The following is a 20108-nucleotide window of genomic DNA, read 5'->3' on the forward strand; positions in this document are numbered from 1 at the left end:
TTTTGACTACTTTGAGAGCAATCTAAGCTAGATTAATACTTAGGCAAGCTTCATAATCATTCTTCCTTCTCTTATGTGAATTTTCTGAAATTTGAGAGTTGGGGATTTCTCCTTTATTCTTTAATAGGTTTTGACCAAACCCAATGATTTATTTAAGATAATGGGAGTCAATTTAATTTCTTAGATATAATGATTTTATAATGTTTTAGAGTTGAGAGCTAGAGTTTGAACGAATCTTAGGCTTAAAATGAGAATTTAAGTTATGCATATAGATTTTTTTTAAGATCTCGTCAAAGGGCATCACCAATCAACTATCACATGCATAGAAACAACTTTATTTCTTTCTTTAATTACAGTTAAGATACAAAAGACAAACCGTAAGGAAGCAGAACCCTTCAATCTTATTGTTTACGAATACTAAACCGAAAATAGATCAAGACGATGGATAGGGTAGCAAACAAGTGGTTTGGCTAATCCCACAGAGAATCCTGACCCTTCTGCCGTATCAACTTTGGTTTCCACCTTCCACTTTCCAATCAAAGCATTGAATCAATGCAGCAATGGTGGATTGAATCACAGTCACAGCAAGGGATGCCCCAGGGCATCCCCTTCTTCCGCTCCCAAATGGAACGTATCTGAGATCTTGACCCTTCATTTCCATCAGACTCTGAGATCCACCCAAGAACCTCTCTGGTATGAACTCCTCAGGGTTGGCCCACACTTGTGGGTCCCTCATGATAGCGTAGACGTTGACGAGGGTCCTGGTTTGTCCCTTGAGATGTAGCCGTTGATGTTGCAGTCTTCTGCGCATTGCCTGAGAGCAAAAGGAGCTGATGGGTGGAGTCTCAGAACCTCCTTCACAACTGCTTGCAGGTAAGGCAGATTTGGAACATCGCTCTCTTTGACTGATCTTCTTGTCCCTACTATTGAATCCATCTCTTCCCTTAGCTTATCCAATACTCTTGGGTGGTTTATGATCTCTGCCATTGCCCACTGCAACGCCACTGAGTAGTGTCTGTGCCTGCTAGGAGTATTTCCTTCCACATAACATGAATATTCATCAAACAGTTTCATATGTTTATCGTGAGGGGGGGGGGGGTTGGAGAAATTAGAAGGGAAAATGAGACTTACAAGAAAGAAAACCTTAAGGTCGTTTCTTTTTAGCTTCACTTCAGCATTTGGATCTCTATAAACTTGTAATAATATGTCCATCATGTCTCTCCTCTCTTCTGCTTCAGAACACATCTGACTAAGTTTCTCCTCATGATCTTTCATGATCATCTCCAGTATTTGATCGAACTCACCCTTAACTTTTGCCACCTTTTTCCCGTACCCAAATAAGTCCAACTTTGCAAGAGGTCCCAAAACTTCACCTAAGCTTAGCTTAGATCCTAACTCCAAGCACTCACGAACCAGCCCATGAATCTGCTCGGCATCGCAAGTGGTGCTCATAGCCATCCGACATAAGATATTGTTGGTCAAAGTAGTGAACTTTAAGCTCAAATCACAAGCCTTAGCTTCACTAGAAAACTGCAGAAGAGAATCCAAAAGGCGCTTGATCTCCTGGTCTCGGACATAAGTGAGGCGACCGATCTGGGAGGTTGAGAGGAGTTGGGTGACGCATAGTTTCTTCATGAAACGCCAGTACGGACCGTAAGGGGCAGTGAGGAAATAAGAGCCTTTGTAGGGGCAATAATCAGAGGATCCAAACTCTGGGCGATAACAAAAGTTGAGTTCATGGGTTTTGAAAACTTCGCCAGCAACTTGAGCGTTGGACACAATTAAGGTTGTGGACGCACCTAAACGAAGCCGCATGAGAGGGCCATAAAGGCGAGCCAGGCTCTGGAAACACTTGGGAATGACTGAGCCAACAAGGTGAAGGTGGCCAATGATAGGTAGAGCCGGTGGGCTCGGTGGGGTACGATGTTTGCTCCCAGAATTCACAAGTTGTATGCTAAAGGACTTGAAAATGAAAAGCACAGTGCAGACGAGCAACAACACTAAGCAGCTTATGCTGTAGAACAAGATGCTGTCGGTAAGGGCAGCCATGGTTCGGTTCTTTTGACCAGAAAATAAGGTTTATGTAGTTTGGAGTTCAAAGGTTGAGATGGGTGGCTTATTTATAATGTATTAATTTATTACCAATACAATTTCATGTTAAAAGAATGAGTAACTTTGGTTGATTGTTAGAAGATATCTTTCTTTCGGCGTGCGCCAGTATATGAGATGTTTGAAAGGCAATAGAATGATGTTATTTTTGAAAGCAAAATCTCTCAGCATTTTGTAATTGTTTTTAGAGACAATCACATTTAAAGACCTAAGAAGACAATTATTTACAAACAAAAAAAATATAAAATTAATTGTTAATAAAATGAAAAATAAAATTATGTTTTTCAAATAAAATTTGTTATTGGTCTTTTTCTGTAAACAATTATTTTTTAAGATTTTAAATGTGATTCTTCCTTGATGATAACATCAAAGGGTCCGCTATTTCCTCCTCAATTATGTGAAAGGGCTCACTTGCAATTGTCCAGACAAAACTAAGGCTGAATGGAGGAATAGTAAACTTGTCCTTGATTGAAATTAAAAAATCACACTATAATTTTTACAAGTAAAAAATAAAAAATTAAGAGCCAGATGGTTTTCTGATTAAAGAAGACAAATTACGTTGCACCAACTTTGAACAAACCCAAACCATCAATTTGAAGATCTTCTATTTTATCAATCACGCCGATTCTTTCGTACAATAATGATTATCGATAGACTTATTTTATATTTTGGAAGAATGACGTCAACAGAGAAACTGTCCGCAGAATAAAATAAACCACCTCGAGCCATTGCACCGTAGGAGGAAAATGAATATAGATGGTGGATAACAGCAGCAGGGAAGAACTCCGTAGGATGTATAATTTTGCCGTCATAATACTTGGTAACCAATAGGAGGAATATAATATCCATGAGTTCAACAGTTGAAACTGCCACTATAACTAGTATGCACAAGGGATGCACTATCCTTAAATCAAATAATCTCCAGTACACATCAACATGCTTACTTGTCCTGCTCAGGACGTTCCGCTAAAAGTAAGAGTAAAGTTCTTTAACACCTAATAAACCAGGCTTCAAAAGTAACTGATACAAGCAAACTGGGAACCAAATTTCAGCTTCTGAAACAACTAACTGGAGGATATCATCAGATAATGATTGATCGCACCAGAGGTTCGCTGTCCTTCTGTTCCGATCTCAGATATCTAAGCAGTCCTAACTCCAAATGCAAGTGTTATATGCTTCAAAAATCAGCGCATGGACATCAATGTACGAACTCTTTTTTCCCTCTCTGCCTTTTTTGCTGTAGGCGTTCTCCTAAATTTCTGTAATTCCTCCCTAACAACTTCCTCAACTTTGTCAATAGAGTTTAGAAGTTGCTTCTGAGGCGTTAGAAGTTCCGATTCTCCTTCTGACTTGCTTGTTGTAATATCAAGTAAAATCATTGGCGCTTTACCGGCAGAAGGTGTTTGGAGTTTAACACCGACAACTGCACTTGAAGAGTTCACTGATGTGCCAAGCTCGAGTTGAGGACTAGACACTATAATAGAAGGATCAGAGAGCAACTGATCTGAAGGATTTGGACTCTCAGTTTGCTGGCCCTCGTTATCTCCCAAGCGTTCTCTCCTCCTCTGGATTGCCTGATAGAAATTAGCACTATGAAATTTACAAAAATCTCCAAATTCAAGCAGAATGCCTCGACACCACAATACTGGACAGCAACCGGCATGCCTCAAAATGCAATAAATGTGAAAAAAAAGTTCTTCTGCCTCCTTTATTATATGCATTACATGACTCATCTTTGCAAGTTTTCAAAAAATTGGCCCGCCTAGACAAAAAAGCAGCTCCCTGCAATGGCTTGCAGCTATTCCCGCATGGCAAAAGATGGTCTAAAGAAGAAAGTAAAAATATCATTGGGTTCGTGCCGGAAGAATAGTGTTATAATAAAATACAAAACAACCAAGAAAAATTCGAAGTTCAAACGAATATTTACTTTTTTTTTTTTTACAAAAATTAATTGAGCACATGTCCTTTCATTCATGAATAACTGTTAATCAGACGCACCCAATCAAAAAATCGGAAGTTAAAAAGAGTGGGAAAAAAAGCTAATCGCGAGTTCAATATACGGTGTTCTTCTTGTATACATATGTATTCACGTTATAAATCAGATACTGCCAAATACAACGATGTTCTAGCATAGCAAGAAAACCCTAAAGCAGATATAAAAGATAATAATGATAATAATAATAATCATAAACACGACAAGCAACAGATAAGTGTTCTTTACCCTCGTAACCGCAGTGATGTCTCGCAGAGGAGTTCTTGGGTGCCAAGAAGGTAGAAGACTCCGTGAGCGTCGCCCCCTCCCCCGCCGTGTCGTTCCTGGCGGAGTATTTTCCAAACCCGTAGCGGAGGACCTGTAAAGATTAAGCCCGCGTGCACGTCCGCGCCCAATCGTCCTTGGGGACCCGAAACGGCCCCTTCCACTGCCGTTATTCGTCGAGGTAGAGGTCTGTCGTCTTACGATGGGTCCGAATAAAGCTGACTCTAACTCGTCATCGAGAATGCCAGAAATATTAGCTCGCCGACGAGCAAATATTGCTGCAATGTCAAGGGGTCTTGACAATCTGTCTCTTGATTCCGGCATATCTATTATCTAAGCTTCAGCGAAAAAGAAAAAACAACACACAGCATTACTTATTTTGGTTTGGAGATCCGAGAATACTAACTTGACGAGAAGACGACATTCCTATCTTTTTGGGTCACCAGTTACGAAACGAAGAACGACCGAGATGCCTCATTGTGGAACAGAGGCAGATCGATCGGATGATGGAGTGGTAAGAGTAACGAAGTTGAGGAGAATAGAGTAGACAGCGTTACCTTCAAAATGGCTGGGGTTATTGATGGCGGTGTCTCTGCGCGTGAAGAAATGAAGATGGAGGAGAAGGTTGGTTTTGAGGGAGAAACGAAATGGGCAAATTTTGAAATTGAAAAATGGCGGTCTTTAAAGATGATGATGAGATTGAGAACAAAACCTCCACACGTGTGGGAGCGTGCTTCCCCTTTCAAATTAGCCGAAAGGCGGGATTACATTGAAATCAAATTCTTCTTTGGGCTTTACTGTAACTATTTGTTTCTTATTTGGACCTTCCAATATGACTAAACTATTGTAATCCAATTTCAATCCCGGACCCCTCGTCACTGCATTCAGTGGTTGGACTATCTAAATTAAGACTAAATAATCCAAATTTATTCAATGTTTTTCTATAGTTTTTATTTTAGAAATACACTCACTAATTGTAGAAAGTCATGTTTTGCTTGCAATGAATTTAATCTACTCAATTAGTCATTCAAGGAATTACACGCTAATATAAGTGGGAAGTTTTTTTTTTTTTTTAACATAGATCAGACCTATGCACAACAGCTTTACTTGTCACTGTGGAGATGTAATTAGATGTTGAGGAATCACTGGGCCTATAACAATTCAAATCATTGATCAAATTTCATAATCACTACTTTAATTTTCTATTTTTGTTGTATCTTGTGATTTGATTTGAGTGAATGTGTGAAACTAATGGCCAACTAGATTTTGGAACTGCGTCCTTTGGTTTGGCTTGAAGAAGAAGAAGCATCTCTAGTGCATTTTATATTTTAATAAAGGATAATTGTCTGCCTCCAAACACACATTTTGCGATGATAATAATCCCACCCATCACACTATCACTTGATATGGTCCACACACAAGAAAAAATGCTTTATTTTTCAAACCAGAAGCAGAGATGATACAGCCTGGTCACCCCCTCATTGGGATTCCTTCGACTACATGTTGACGCCTCAGTGTTGAACTCACAAGCAGGTGCGTGTAGTGGCATAATCAGAGACTCTCATGGAACTTGGTTTCTAGGATTTGAACAATACCTTGGTTCTGTCTCCTGTACTGAAGCTGAATTTCTGGCCATAAAAGCCGGAGTTGATATCTGTCATCAACGGAAATTTCCTCGTGTTAAAATGTTCACAAACTCTCTTGAAGCCCTGAATCTTGTTGTCAGAGATGGTACTCCAGAACACCCAACCTGGGATATCATTCAACAGATCAAGCTCACCTCAATGGACTGCAAGACTTCGAACTCCATCATACCCATAAAGAAGGCCTCATTTGTGACGACCTAGTCGCGAGAAGTGCCTATAATTGCACGTTCACGATTACCTGTTTTGATTTTGTTCTTCCTTCATACCTTAATGAAGGGAGTTATTTTCGTTTCCTCGTAACTGCACTCTTTCAAGCTACGCTTGCCCTTTTTAACTCAAATATATATATATATATATATATATAAAATAAAGTTTAATTTTTACTCAATCATATTTTCATTTTTAATCATGGCCTTTTAAATATAATAAAGTTTATTTTTCATTGAAGTCTTGAATTTTTGCTCATCAATCCGAACGTGCTTTTATGTGTATCACTATGAAACACTGTAATTGTGTAAACATTGGGAGAACGCCCGACCTGAAAGATTGAAATAGATCCACTACGTCTGTGAAGACTAAGTAAAGCCGGTCTAAGTTATACAAAATACTCAATCCTAAGGATGCAGGTAACATTTGAAGTTCCAAGCGTGCGTTCAGGCATCTCATCTGGTGAGAATTTGTATCGACAAATTTAGATCCTAAGAAGTTCGAAAGAGGGGAAAAAAGGAATGACAAGGGGCAAACATAAAATCCTGACCAAGAACCATACGAAGCCTCTCTACAAAGTACAAAGGTAAGAGGAGTATGCGGAAGCAGCATCTAAAGTAAAGCTAGGACCCAAAGCAGCAGCCCTTCTTGCCAGTTTCTGGCTCCTGGTTAGGAACAATAATCCTGGTTCCCGTCAACAGCCCTGAACCACTCGACTCTCCCTCCTCATTGGAAGTTAATGTATTCTTCCTTATTATTCGGTATATCTCCGTTAGAATGGTCAGAAAAGTAGTTTCCACGTTGGTGGACTCTAGCGCTGATGTCTCCATAAAGAACAGTTTCTCTCTTTGCGCAAACTCTTCTGCGTCTTCAGTTGGCACCGCTCTAAGAGTTCCCAGATCACATTTGTTGCCTATCAGCATAATCACTATGTTTTTGTCCGCGTGACCTCTCAGTTCCTCTAACCATCTAGCCATGTGATCAAATGACTGACGCTTTGTCACGTCATACACTAACATTGCCCCAACAGCACCTCTGTAGTATGCACTAGTAACTGCTCTGTACCTGAAGCACACAATAATAGGTAACACTCAGACGTTACAAAAGTAGACAAAAGTTCAAGCTATACAAATCCTACGCTCTCAGATCAAATCCAAAGTCCGAAGCAAATTTGAAATGAACAAAACCAAACCAAAGGAAAATAACGACCTACATATCCAACCAAAAAGTTGCCTTAAGATTTTCACTAGGTAAATATTTGGATTAGTTTAATGAAGCACTTAAATTAAAATTCTTCAAAAAGTCCAATCCAAATCATACTTTTTTGTTTATGAATTATTTTTTGACTTTACAAATTAAAATTAATCAAAAAACAAAAGGTTGATTTAGAATGGCCGTTTGAAATATTTTCTTTTTACAACAAAGAGAAGGTTGTCTAGCTCGAGTTAGTACACATGGCTAGAAGACAACTATCCTAACAATCCAGTAGATAAACCAAGTGAACGATATAAAGTCAAATCTTACAATCACTGTTCCATCAATATTGATCAAAACATGATCCCCAAACAACCTAGTCCTTTCTGTTCAACAAGACACTGACCATGGATCATGCTATTGGTTAGTGACCAGTGACCATAGAAGCAGTTTTATGCAGATGCACACTCTGTACAGTTATCTCCTAATTGTCTGAGTGGAGAATAGAATAACTTCACGCATGAGTGTAGCACTGTACACAAAAATATAATGCATGCAATCATGACAACTCAACAAGCCGATTGCCTTAATACTGAAAGAATCAGTGAAATAAACAACTCGCACGCACTAAAATAGGAAATAACATATATGTATGAATTCTTCAAGATTTCTGTCGCAATCATACTTTCTTTCATATATTTCTCTCTAACGAAATAAAATGGTTGGTGTTATAAACAAGAGAACCATATCAATCTCTAAATAAGGTTCCACGAAGGCTTAAAGCATCCTGGACAAAATAAAAAATTAGATGCCGCTTTATTCTGTTCTCTTCACAAGGAAAGTTGCATTGCAAACAAGCAAACAGTGATCATATAATCCATTGTTATTACTACTTGTGGAATCGTCAGCAAAGAAACTTTCTAGCCCAGATTAAAAAATACATATATCATAAAGTTTTCATAAATTTTAGAGGGGACAAAAGTATGTAACACCTATATAATAAAAAGAAAAATTTTAAAAATTGGAGGGTCACAGCCCCTGCTACTCTGCTAGCCCCCCCCCCCCCCTTCTGCCACTGCTCCTGGGTCCTCCTACACTCTCTAGATAGCAATCCTAGGATATAGAAAAACCCACTCAACAAAGAGCTTCCAGACACGGTTATGTAAAAAAACATACTACTTTTGTCTCAGCATTTCCTCCAGCAAACACCACAGTAGTGTAGTATGAATTCATTTAAGATCTGGAATAAAAGAAAAGAAAATAGAAGAGTAATAAATCGAGAAAACAGTTCCTGTTGTGTTCAAAAGATGGCTTATCCTACTTGCCTAAAGTAATTGCAGAAACCTTTATTCCAATTTCCCACGCTATCTTTTCTTTTATTGACTCGTGGAGAATAGTGCATTAATTTTTCCGCATCCAATTAACCAACAATTATTTGTTCTGACAAAAATCACTACTGCCACAAAGACGTACACAATTTTAAATTAATACTCTTAAGAAACCAAGGCTGGTTCAATTATAACTTCCAAAATAAATAGAGAGACTCGGAAATCAAGGAAACGCAGATGGAAGTTATGAAGTGAACAGGGTTAACAAGGCCAACCTTTCTTGTCCTGCTGTGTCCCAAATCTGTGCCTTGACCGTTTTGGAATCAATGATGAGCGTTTTCGTCTGGAATTCAACCCCGATAGTGGCCTTGGAATCCAGGCTGAATTCATTCCTTGCAAAACGTGCGAGCAGCTGAGTTTTCCCCACGGCAGAATCCCCGATCAAGACCACTTTGAATACATAATCAATCTTCTGATTGTAATCACCGTACAAATTCGACATTCTCGCCGCAACAAATCCCAACAGATTGCCCCCTCAATCCCACCTTATAAAAATGCAGAATCGAGCATGAAATGGTTACCGTAGGGCCTTCCTACGATCAGAGCTTGGATCGCTGATTGATCATTGACAAAAGAGGAAAGAAAAGAAAGAAGAGGGAGACCTAGATGGGGAAAAGAGAGAGAGAGTGAGGGGGGTGGGGATGGAAATCAGGGCTAGGGTTTGGGAGGAAAGATCGAAGAAGTTGGAGGAAAGGAAATCGGAGAGGAGAGGGAGAGGGTGGGGAGTCAGGCAAGTAACGATTAACGACGTCCTGTGTGGTGGGACCTGCTGGTGTTTAACGGCATTTTGCGGGAACCAAATGGTCGTAAGTGTGAAACCGGTACTCGACCCCTATGAGCTCAGAAAAAAAAAAAATAATACGAGATCACAAAAAATTCGTACAAAAAAGAATAAAAATCAGGTAATGTTAAATTCAATGAGGGATTGACAGTTTGAGGGTGGATGATTAAAAATAATAATATTTAAATTATTTTGAGAGATTTAGTGATCAACGAATGAGAAAATAAAGAGCCTGTTTATTTTCTTTTTAAAAAAACTATTTTTTATTTTTGAAAATAAAAAAATTTAAAAATTTATTTATGTAAGTATTTTTTATTTAGTTGTTTTTAAAATTATTTTTATATTTATGAAACCCACAACGTATTAATTCCTCCAATTTTCTTGTCTCCATTCTTAATTTGAGTTCAAAAAAAAGAGGTTCAAAGAGTTCTTATCGGAAGGCATTCACGAGGACAATGCTAATGAAATATAAGTTTGATTTTACTACGTATGGTAGAAACTTGATTTTAGCTTAATTTAACAATAAATTATTTCTTTTACTTTGTTAGCATCATCTTTGTAATTATTTTCAAATAAAAACTTTTTAAACTTCTTCTTTTCGAGTTAAAAATTGAGGAAGAAGGTAAAAAAATTGAAGAGATTGATACATTGTGAGTCTCATGAGTATAAAAATAAATGATGTTTGATCAAAATTGATGAAAATGTATTGGATGATCTATTTTTTATAGTAGATGCTACCTAGTGTTCCTCAAAAAATAATTCATGACTAAATTTACACATTTGCACCACTGATGTGGAGTGTTACTATTATTATAAACCCTATATAACGTCCATCCACTAAAGTTAATGATGAATTACTAGATATTTTATTTTTAAAAATTATTATTCATTTTGCACCATCTAATAATTTAGACTACCAGATGCTCCTGAAAAAATAATACATAATTAGATTGCACTTTTACTCAAGTTTAAATGTAAGAAAAACAAAAACATTTTTCAACCAAATTGCAAGTTATCATACTATATCAGTAAAGGGAGAACCCTGCAAGGAAAATCATCAAAAGAATCAGGCAGATAACTGAGCGTTCAAGAGAGAGGATGGTTGACATAACCCTCTGCTTTTACACCCTTCTTTTTAAAAACAATAAAAAAAAAAAAAAAAAGGAAGCTTGGCAGCACTTTCCATTGCATATGCCCCATCTGAGAAGTTTTAAAGGGCGATATCCATGTATAAGCATAACCCATCCATCCATTGACAAATTCAATAAAATTGAGACGCTGTACAAAAATTAAATGGCGATTCACATCTACACCTCATTCAAGTCGCAACAATTCCCTGAAACGCGACTAGTTTTATTCGAAAGAAGTTATTTTTGAAAAAAGAAGGATGGTAAATTACTTTCACCTGATAGATAATAAATATCGATTACAATTCTGCTATACAAAATTACAAATATAACTATTCCCTTTATTGACCCTGTAATTGAAACCCCTCTTGCTAGCGTGAAAGAACCTAAATGTTGTGGTGAAGAACAGCGAACTTCCTGTATGGCGAGCGATAAAGATTTTAAAAAGTATCTTATGCATCAACGTCCTACTTAAATTTCTCCGAGCAGCATGTAACTTGTAAGGCACGATTCTATCACTATCCCACATTGCATGCTTCGCTTACTACCCAGCACAGCAGCAACTCAAACAACATGATTTGTATCTGACTTCTGCGTGCTTATACATTTGCAGTTTGCCCTTGTCTCGCTGAGAGTCTGCAGAAAGTGGTGAAAGTTTCAAAGAGCAGATCATCAATGAGAACATGTCATTCATAACCTGGGTAATCCAATTCAATTCTCCTTGTGTATCTATACCTTGAATTGTTTTTGAAGATCTTTAATGTACTCAACAGCCAAGTCCAACATGTCTGCTGTGTTCGTTTGCTGTCAAAGACAAACATGGAGTTCAACTAAAAGACTTCCACGGCAATTATATATTACATTCCGGTGTTAGATCCGGACGTCTCATATTGGCTTACCTTGTCCATGTTTGGGACAAGCTCTTGAAGTTTCCTCATCCGTTCACTGATCCGAGTTCTTCTAACCTAAAAAACCAAAAACAGTTTATTCTTAGAATCATCTTTGACGAATTAATTCATGAGTTCAATATACTCTGAAGAATGTATTTCTCATATTGAGATTTTGCAAACGAAAAGTTGATAGTGAATTCCATGCGCTGAAAATGGTGTAGAGACACAATTCTTACCCTTTCTGCAATGCTTCGAGGATGGGTAGCACAGCCTCGCTTTGCTCTTATTTTACAAGGAACAGAGTCTGGGAATTGAAGAAGCTTCTCCATGGCACTCATATCTGCTGAAGGTTTTGGCAAACTCAAGTGATGAGATAACATAGGAACCCGATTTCCAAGCGGTCCATTCTGAGTATCACAACTTATTAGTGTCAAGAACAAGTACCTGAAGAATAAAACTGGAAAAACAAAAGGGCAAGAAAAAACTGAAAGAAAATGATGAGCAACATTGCTATACCTGAGAATTAGAGAATAATTTTTCACCGTTACTTGGCTCTCTTTTCAAGCCACCGAGATTTTCTGAGAGATGGGACGTATCATTCCAGGAACTGTACGGAAACCCAGGGTCAAAAGCATTGACAGATCCCAAACCCCCGTTGTCAGGGTTGGTTGCTTCGGTGTTCTCACCCTCTATCTCAGAGATTTGTGATAACATTCCCAGGGAAGAACCACTTCTTGATAAGAACCCGAACTGATTCTTCAATCTGCTCATGGACGGACTCCCTTCACTATTCCTGCCATTCGACCCACCATAGTTTCCAACACCCTTAATGGTAGAATTGGAATACCCTACAATACCGACCAATTCAGCAATTTCGACTGAGATTTAAGAAAACGACTCAAGAAACAGGGTTGGGGGCTCGAGCCAATATATCCACCATCTACCATAATTGTATAGATCCTCAAATGGAAGGAATTATCATGAAAGTTGATATGAGTACCAAAAATGCCAAGCATAGGGGTGTTTAATATTTCATGAGCTAGAATTCAATAAACGTTTAGATGCAGTTGCAGGTCGTGCACAACGCAACTAATAAGCTGTTGGTAGTTCAGTTCAGCCGATAAATTATCAGTTATCAGGATACCATTCAGGAGATTTTCTCGCTAAAAATGCAGCAAACCGATATTCTAAAATCTGCTAAGCTTCCTAGCAATAATTTGTAACTCTCATCCCTCGAATACAATTCCGAAACCACAAAAAAACTCGGAACCATCAACCATCTGAAAAGCAGGCTACAAAAATCAGAAAGGAAAAGACGAAGCAGAAAAAGTACAATACCGTTTGGAAAGGAAGTGTTGGAGAAAAGCCCGGCAGGGGAGCTACTTTGCCTGAGAAGATTCGGAGTGAAGCCCTTCGGCTGCGTTTGAGGATCCATTTCAAATGAACCCACCAGTCCATGACCATATGAACTATCCATGGCGGAACTCGCCGTAGAATTTTGCCTCGGGTAGTGAGGGGGCAAACCATTATAAGAGTTCATATGGTTGAGTGCTGTCTCGGCCGGTGCTTCAGGGGCCTTGGCTTCGAATTCCTGGAAACCAGGAGAATCCGGTTCGTTGTTATTTACGAATCTAGAGATTAATTTATCGGATTCGGAAGTCTCCCACGGATTATCGCCCTTGCCGAGATCAGAACCAAGGGCTTGGGTGAAATTTGAAAGAACCGAAGTCGGGGCAGAGCGAAACCGAAGCAACCCGGAATTGGGCTGACGTTGGTGCTGATAATTGAGAAAGGAATTGGAATCCATAAAATGCTCCCGTATCCTCACTTCGTCACGTCCTACCGCTATATAGTTCGAAGCAAGCAGGAGAAGTCAAGCGGATATCAGAAGCTGGGGAATCATAGTGAAAAAGATTGACCGCCTTTATCCGAGAAAATTCTGAGAATTTTTCTATCAGCTTAGTTCCTAAGCAGGTGGAGATAAGATCTTCCGGAAGAAGCAACCGAAACGGAAGAGAACCCTAGCCGGATAGAAAGAGCAGTGAATGAATTAAAAGTAAAACAGAGCAGAGACGGGAGGCGGGAAGGAGAGATATGAGGGAAGAGAGATCCAGTGAAAAGGACAAGGAGGCAGCAATATATAAATAAAGATTATCAGTACAACTTCAGATTTGGTCTTGAAAGCAAGGAAGATCTTGTGAATAATGAGAGACAGAGAGAGAGGAGGAGGCAGTATTTATTTAAAGTTGCAGCGCGAGTTCAGCCAAATAATAAAGTACAAAGAAGCCATCAATCGGCGTCCCGTGTGTCTTTCATTCATTTAAATTTCACAGGTCCTGAACTACCCTCACCACACACTCTTGTGGAGTAGTTCGTTAAAATGCAGATTTTATTCAGATTATAATATAAATTATTATTTATTAATTTATATTTTTTAAAACAAATGATTAAAATCTTACATTTTTTAAAAAAAATTTACACCTTTTCAATTTTTTCTTGAATATAATATATATAATATTTAATTTTTTTCAAAAATTTATTAATTACTTAAGAAAGTAATCTTATAATTAAAAATATACAATACTTACTCGATATTTTATATTTTGAACTAAATAAAATTTTTAAAAAATAATTTACATTGTGATCCTGAAATAATAAATAATATCTTAGAAAATACGAAAACCATGGTGAAGTTGAAGAAAACGTCTAGACTCTTTTTAAAACGGTGAAGAACAATAATAAATTGGTTTGAGGCCCATCCAGTGGGGAGGATAAGAGGGGCTGACTGCGGTGAAATTCACTGACGTCACAGTTGTTAGAGCATGGATGTTATTATTAATAATTAAAAAATACATTAACCCGGTAATGTGGGTTTGGGCACGGCAAATTCATGCTGCTACGGCGCGACCACCACCTCTACGCCTTGTCGTTTTCGGGCTTTCCTTTCTTTTGTCAACACGTCGTTTTCGCTCTCCACTGTTCACATGCGCCGTCTTTCCTTTTATAATACTTCCCTTTCCACCAAGCACCACTCACATTAGGCTTTCCTTACATTAGACGCGCAGGCGCAGCCCTTTTCCATGTAATCTAAGAGACAGAGATCAGTAATAGTGTGATTTATAAACAGTAATAGTAATAGTATACTAACTATTATGCTTGCCTGATCCGTCTCCTGTCCTCCATGTCTGTGATATTAATATGGTAATTTCTACATTTAAAAATATAAAATGTTTTTAATTAAATATTATCTTTTAATAAAATAGTTAATTATTTATAAATTAATACTATCATCTTTTCATATTTATATTTATTTAATAAAATATTTTACTTTTAAAATAAATATAAAATAATTTATTTATTATCGGCACTTAAAAAAATGCATTAGTTGTATTTTAGAATTTTAAAAATACCTCACATTTTTAAATATTTAATATCTCAGAAAATATTTTATATATTTTAATAATATTTTTTTATTCTCATACTCAGCTCTTCTCTAGCTACGTCCAGCTAATTTTAATGAAGTTTTTTTATAGTCATCAAAAATAAAATTATTTTATACGATTATTGTCAATATTTGTAAACTTGCACTAGGTTGTCCCTTCTTTTCTCGTGCCAGCGTACTGGGTTTGTCCTTAACAATGCTGACTTCCTTAATTGCTGCAAAACACTCACAATTCCATGAAGTGAGATATTGATGAGGTATTATTTTGAATAGAGTCCATGGTATGGTGAACCAGGTTTTAAAATGCCCGAGCAAATAAAAAAAAATTATATAGCCAAGTCTTGATGTCTCTATTTTTTAGCTTATTCAGGCAGGCCAGGAACCTTAAATTGCTAGAGTTTTTTTTTTTTTTTGGAGCCTGTGTCAATTTTATTTAAAAACATTAATATATTTTTATGAAACTCGAGACTATATCGTACTTTTTTAAACAAGTGCTCATCTGAGACTAACCATCGAGAGAGTGAAAATAAATCTATATAAAGTAATTAACTTCTTGTGTTTTTTTCCTTTAATAATAATATAAAAACAATTCAAGTATTCGGGATTGCAAATAAAGACTTTTACAGGCTTGCACCCTCAAGATGTGGCCCCATTACTTCTCATTTTTGCAGATCCATGAAAAAGTAAAACAAGAAAACCATCTTCGTTGCTTAAATTAATTCAACCATATATGCATGTCTCAGATTAACATAGTATTAATTTTTTTTGCAGTTAAACACGTGTTCGTGTTAATCTCCTTTTAAAAGGTGAGGGAAATTACAAGCCTTGTACCTCTTTTCCACTCAAGCCAATTTTTATTCATGGTAGAATCTAAGTGGCTCATGTTTATTGAGTTAATTAAGGTCACTTGACTTTGTGAGCCAACAATCCTACTTGGATACATATCCAGAATCATATTTAGGTTCGATTTTAAAAATTTTTATCCTAATATCTATAATTTTTTTCAAACTCTATTTACATTCTGAAGCTCCATCTGCATTATCTTTCTTTTTTCCATTGATGATTAATTATTAACATTTGAGCATTTTTTTTTTGCCTTGATAACTAATTCTAAAAAATTACTCAGACATGTTTAACCATCGAAATCAATTTTTTAAAAAATATTATTCAAATATAATCATGTTTTATTAATCAATATTTTATTAAAAAAATTTGCTAGTTTAAATACAAACACACCTAATATTTCCATGGGCACAGACATTAGCATTAAGTGAACAAGTGGTTCCAAAAATATTAGAGCTGATAATTTGGGTAAGCTAGGTTTAAAATATCCAGCCTTATATTAAAAAAAAATCATATTATCAAGTTTAGCCCTAACATTTTTGGGCTTCAGCTGGCCCGAATACCAAATTTTTTTTATATTTTTACATGTTTTGAATTATTTTTAATTTTTAAGTAACTTTGTTAAATATAAAGTATTGTTTTGACTTTAAAAGAATAAAAGAAAAAATAATCACTTATCAAATTTATATTTAAGTAACTTCTTTGTTGTTTTGTTGTATTATGTGTAATTTTCTTATAGATGTTTCATTTACTTGTAAACAAATGTCTTGGTTATTTAAATATTACTCTTATCATGTTCATATATAAATATCTTATCTATTTTTATTAAATTATATTTTTTTAATTATGATCAAGCTGACTTCAATTTAATCAAGATTAGACTACTAATTTAAAATTATTTACCTAGATAGTTCAAATTTTTTTAATAACTTTTGTATAAACTATACTTTTTATTTTTAAGAATATAAAAAAAAATAGTCATCATTATAGTATATAAAATAATTATTTAATTATGAGTAAAATACTATTTTTTAAATTATTTTTCTTTAAGTTTTTATATTGTTTAACCTCACATATAAGGGGTATTTACTCTAATTTATTCTTAATTTTTAACTAAATCTGTCATGAATGATAACTAAATAATTTTTGAAAGTTATTGTTTTATTTATTTTGTTTATCCAATAATAAAGCAACTAAATAATTTTTCAAAGTTATTGTTTTATTTATTTTGTTTATCTAGTAATAAAGCCAAAAATTTGTACACTCTCAAATTTTATTTTTTAACATTATTTTTAATTTAATTTTTAAATTTAAAATTATATTTCTTATTTTATAAAAAATGTAAAATATATTTTTTTGACACTAAAATGATGTATAGGGCTCAAATCTTTTTAAAAAATATGTAGGTCTTAAAATATAAAAATCAATATATATTTAAAATATTACTTTGAGATATTTTATTGATTGAAAATAATAAAAATATAAAATATAAATATTTTTAATATTTTTTAAATAACTATAGTAATACACTCAAATATATAGTATTTTAATATAAAAATGACATAATATTTAAAAAATTAATAAATATTTATTATATGTTATAGTTTTTAAAAAAATATCTTTATTTAGGTATTTTAGCCAAGCCTAAAGAGAGCCGAATATTAAAAAATATTATTTTTCTGGTAGATTCAAGATGGTCTATTGAGCCAAAACAACTGACTCTAACAAATACAAGGGTGATGCGTGGTAAATTAACCATGATGCCATACCAAAACAAAAATTTATTTGCCAAAGTACTATAAGTTTTAAAGATATTCTTTTATACTATAGATGAGAATTTGGCTTCTACCAAACTAAGTTTTAAAATTTCTCTTTTCTAACACTTTGTATTCAAATCAATTTATGTCAGATCAATTTTAACATAATAATAAAATAAAATAAAAAAATGTTCCAGATTTTTAAAACCTTCTTCTTCTTTTTGCATAGAGTACCAAATATTTTGAGCCTACATTACATCAAGCTAAAAGTGATAATTCAGCCCAGATTCAATGGGCTAGTTTGAATGAACTTAAAAACTCTTAGGGTTGCATTTAGAAATTTATAAACTTTTAGTTTATTCAAGCAACTCAAAAAACCCAAAAAAATTTAAGCTAACTTGGATCAGAATGGTCTCTAAATAAATATCTAAATTCTTTTTTATTATTAAAAATATAAAATTAACACTTACTCAAACTTTCATCTTGTCTTCATAAATCCTCTTCAAGACTTACAGTTCACATATTTTGCATTCTCACGTGAAAGTAACATTTACCATTTTCAAAAGACATTCAAACAAATAATTATTAAAATATTAAAACTTTAATTTATAAAGGCTAAGTGAAAATTGAGATGAATGTTAATTTCATATTATTACTAACAAAAAAGAAATTGGGTACTTCAACAAAACCTATTTGGGTTTAGACTTATTTAGATGGTCAATATAAACTTAAAGTAAAAAAATTTTAAACTCTTAAATATATTTTTTTGAGCTTATTTAGATTTGATTTATTTACCACCTCTAACTCAACACAAGGTGAGTTGATAATATCAAGCTCTCTAAATAAAAAATAAAAAGATGACAAAATTCTTGAATAATTTTTTATTTTATTTTATATGGTTATATTGAAATCAGTTTGACACAAATTAATTTTAAAAAAATTAAAATATGACTTGATAAAAGTTAAATTTTCATTTATAATATAATGTAAAATATTTTTAAATTTATAGCATTTTGAAAAAAAAAATTGAGGGGGGGGGGGGATTGGGGGGGTAATACCGTGGTCAATTTGCCGTGACGAGAAAAGTGATGTCAGAGGGGAACGAAGTGGCTCGAGGGGACTCATCATAATACCCATGGTATGGAACATGCAAGGCGACATTCTTTGATTCCCAGGTGACGTTGGTGTGACATCGTGGATTTTTCCAAAACGGGCATCAATAATTGAAGGATCTCGTTTTCATCAAAAAATGCGGACATTGTTATTATTAGAGCAGAAAGGAATCTATACTTTCTTGGCCTGTTAGCTCTAATTTAGATTTAGAACCCACTGTAGCTTTAAGAATAAACTAATATTCACTTTTTTAATTTATAAATATAAAATATTTTTAATCAAATTTTACTTCTTAATAAAATAATTACTCCCTCCATCTCTATATATAAAGTATTTTTAATTGATTTCTACATATCAATAAAAGTTTGTTATTTAGTTGAAATCACATAAAAATACAATAATTTTTTAATTTTATCTTTAATAATATCATAATTAATATTATAATGGTGGTAGGAAAAATAAACAATTAATGTTCCATTTCATTTTTTAAAATAAGGATAAAATTTTTTACTTACTTAAAAATATCATTGCCACCCCTTATATTTAAAGACAAAATAAGCTTTTAGAAAACACTTTATATATAGAGACAGAGGGAATATTTTTTTTCAAACCAACACTATCTTTTTATATTTACTCCTATTTAATAAAATGTTTCATTTTGAAATAAATATAAAATTATTCATTCATTAAAAGCATTTTTGAAAAAAATGGCAATGATTACACCTTAAAAATTAAAAATACCTTATATTTTTTAACATCCAACTCTTTAAAAAATATTTTAAAACTTTTGCTTTGGAAGTACCTGACATCCTAAACTTTTTTTTAAGCATTTTTTCAAAAGTTTAAAAAATAGAATATTTTTATCCCATTGTTAAAAATTATAAACATTGACTATTAATTCAAGTTTGACTAGGGTATTTTAATATTTTTCCATAATTTATTTATGCATTTTAGGATTTTCATTTTCATTTGTTAGAAGGAAAAAAAATTAAAAAATTCACTAGAAAACAAAATCAAAGATTAAACACAAAAGAAAGGGAAGAGAAAATACAAAAATATCTTTAACCAAATTTTCAAACATATTTTATGATCATCTCTCAAGCATGTAATTGCAATAATGTTTTTTTATAGATTTTCAAACCATGGGCTTCTTTTATATATTAATAATATATATTTTACCTAGTGCATAAAAAATACGAATAATAATTTGTTTTATTTTCATACAACATATTTTATGATCTGTTATCCGTGCATGTAATAAATATAAAAAATTTTGTTATCCCAAGCTTTGTCATCCTTACAAGAATTAACATTTAAATATGTTTTGTTTTATAATTTATTATTTTAAAATAAA

The 20108-nt window shown here is 34.3% G+C and overlaps 4 protein-coding genes across 6 annotated transcripts; all 4 read right to left on the reverse strand.

Moving 5' to 3' along the window:
• Positions 1 to 319: 319 nt before the first annotated feature.
• Positions 320 to 2227, reverse strand: LOC129293162 (3,9-dihydroxypterocarpan 6A-monooxygenase). Its single transcript, XM_054930963.1, is given in 5 exon segments — positions 320 to 514; positions 516 to 780; positions 783 to 1010; positions 1013 to 1037; positions 1132 to 2227. Coding segments are annotated over 5 exon segments (1533 nt in total). The 5' UTR covers positions 2050 to 2227; the 3' UTR covers positions 320 to 417.
• A 675-nt stretch (positions 2228 to 2902) lies between these two features.
• Positions 2903 to 5070, reverse strand: LOC129291061 (protein POLYCHOME). Of its 3 annotated transcripts, none has more exons than XM_054928195.1 (3): positions 4924 to 5070; positions 4331 to 4699; positions 2903 to 3674 (listed from the first exon to the last, which is right to left on the reverse strand). In XM_054928195.1, exons 2-3 carry the CDS (start codon positions 4688 to 4690, stop codon positions 3294 to 3296), a joined length of 741 nt encoding a protein of 246 aa, XP_054784170.1. In that variant the 5' UTR covers positions 4691 to 4699; positions 4924 to 5070; the 3' UTR covers positions 2903 to 3293. The 3 variants fall into 3 exon arrangements, with proteins under 3 accessions (XP_054784170.1, XP_054784158.1, XP_054784162.1); XM_054928183.1 differs by having other exon boundaries at positions 2903 to 3683; XM_054928187.1 differs by having other exon boundaries at positions 2903 to 3683; positions 4331 to 4704; positions 4924 to 5023.
• A 1452-nt stretch (positions 5071 to 6522) lies between these two features.
• Positions 6523 to 9591, reverse strand: LOC129318472 (ras-related protein RABA4d). Its single transcript, XM_054963263.1, has 2 exons — positions 9017 to 9591; positions 6523 to 7284 (listed from the first exon to the last, which is right to left on the reverse strand). Exons 1-2 carry the CDS (start codon positions 9241 to 9243, stop codon positions 6843 to 6845), a joined length of 669 nt encoding a protein of 222 aa, XP_054819238.1. The 5' UTR covers positions 9244 to 9591; the 3' UTR covers positions 6523 to 6842.
• Positions 9592 to 10869: 1278 nt separating this feature from the next.
• LOC129318469 (transcription factor bHLH130-like) lies at positions 10870 to 13838 on the reverse strand. Its single transcript, XM_054963249.1, has 6 exons — positions 12938 to 13838; positions 12116 to 12447; positions 11836 to 12006; positions 11609 to 11674; positions 11445 to 11513; positions 10870 to 11345 (listed from the first exon to the last, which is right to left on the reverse strand). The coding sequence occupies exons 1-6, from the start codon at positions 13404 to 13406 to the stop codon at positions 11274 to 11276; spliced, it is 1179 nt and encodes a 392-aa protein (XP_054819224.1). The 5' UTR covers positions 13407 to 13838; the 3' UTR covers positions 10870 to 11273.
• Between the last annotated feature and the right edge of the window lie 6270 nt (positions 13839 to 20108).

This window comes from Prosopis cineraria, unplaced genomic scaffold (assembly GCF_029017545.1).
Source record: "Prosopis cineraria cultivar Desert tree isolate PC_DT_omini unplaced genomic scaffold, ASM2901754v1 PC1, whole genome shotgun sequence".
NCBI lineage: Eukaryota > Viridiplantae > Streptophyta > Magnoliopsida > Fabales > Fabaceae > Prosopis > Prosopis cineraria.

Excerpts from the sequence above, each read along its gene's own strand:
- LOC129291061 (XM_054928183.1), bottom strand. The coding sequence starts at position 4,690 with ATGCCGGAATCAAGAGACAGATTGTCAAGACCCCTTGACATTGCAGCA. Across the intron at positions 3,684-4,330 it reads ACATCACTGCGGTTACGAGG|GCAATCCAGAGGAGGAGAGA; the intron begins GTAAAGAACACT and ends AATTTCTATCAG.
- LOC129318472 (XM_054963263.1), bottom strand. The coding sequence starts at position 9,243 with ATGTCGAATTTGTACGGTGATTACAATCAGAAGATTGATTATGTATTC. Across the intron at positions 7,285-9,016 it reads GACACAGCAGGACAAGAAAG|GTACAGAGCAGTTACTAGTG; the intron begins GTTGGCCTTGTT and ends TGTGTGCTTCAG.
- LOC129318469 (XM_054963249.1), bottom strand. The coding sequence starts at position 13,406 with ATGGATTCCAATTCCTTTCTCAATTATCAGCACCAACGTCAGCCCAAT. Across the intron at positions 11,675-11,835 it reads CTCGAAGCATTGCAGAAAGG|GTTAGAAGAACTCGGATCAG; the intron begins GTAAGAATTGTG and ends TTGGTTTTTTAG. Across the intron at positions 11,514-11,608 it reads TTGTCCCAAACATGGACAAG|CAAACGAACACAGCAGACAT; the intron begins GTAAGCCAATAT and ends TGTCTTTGACAG.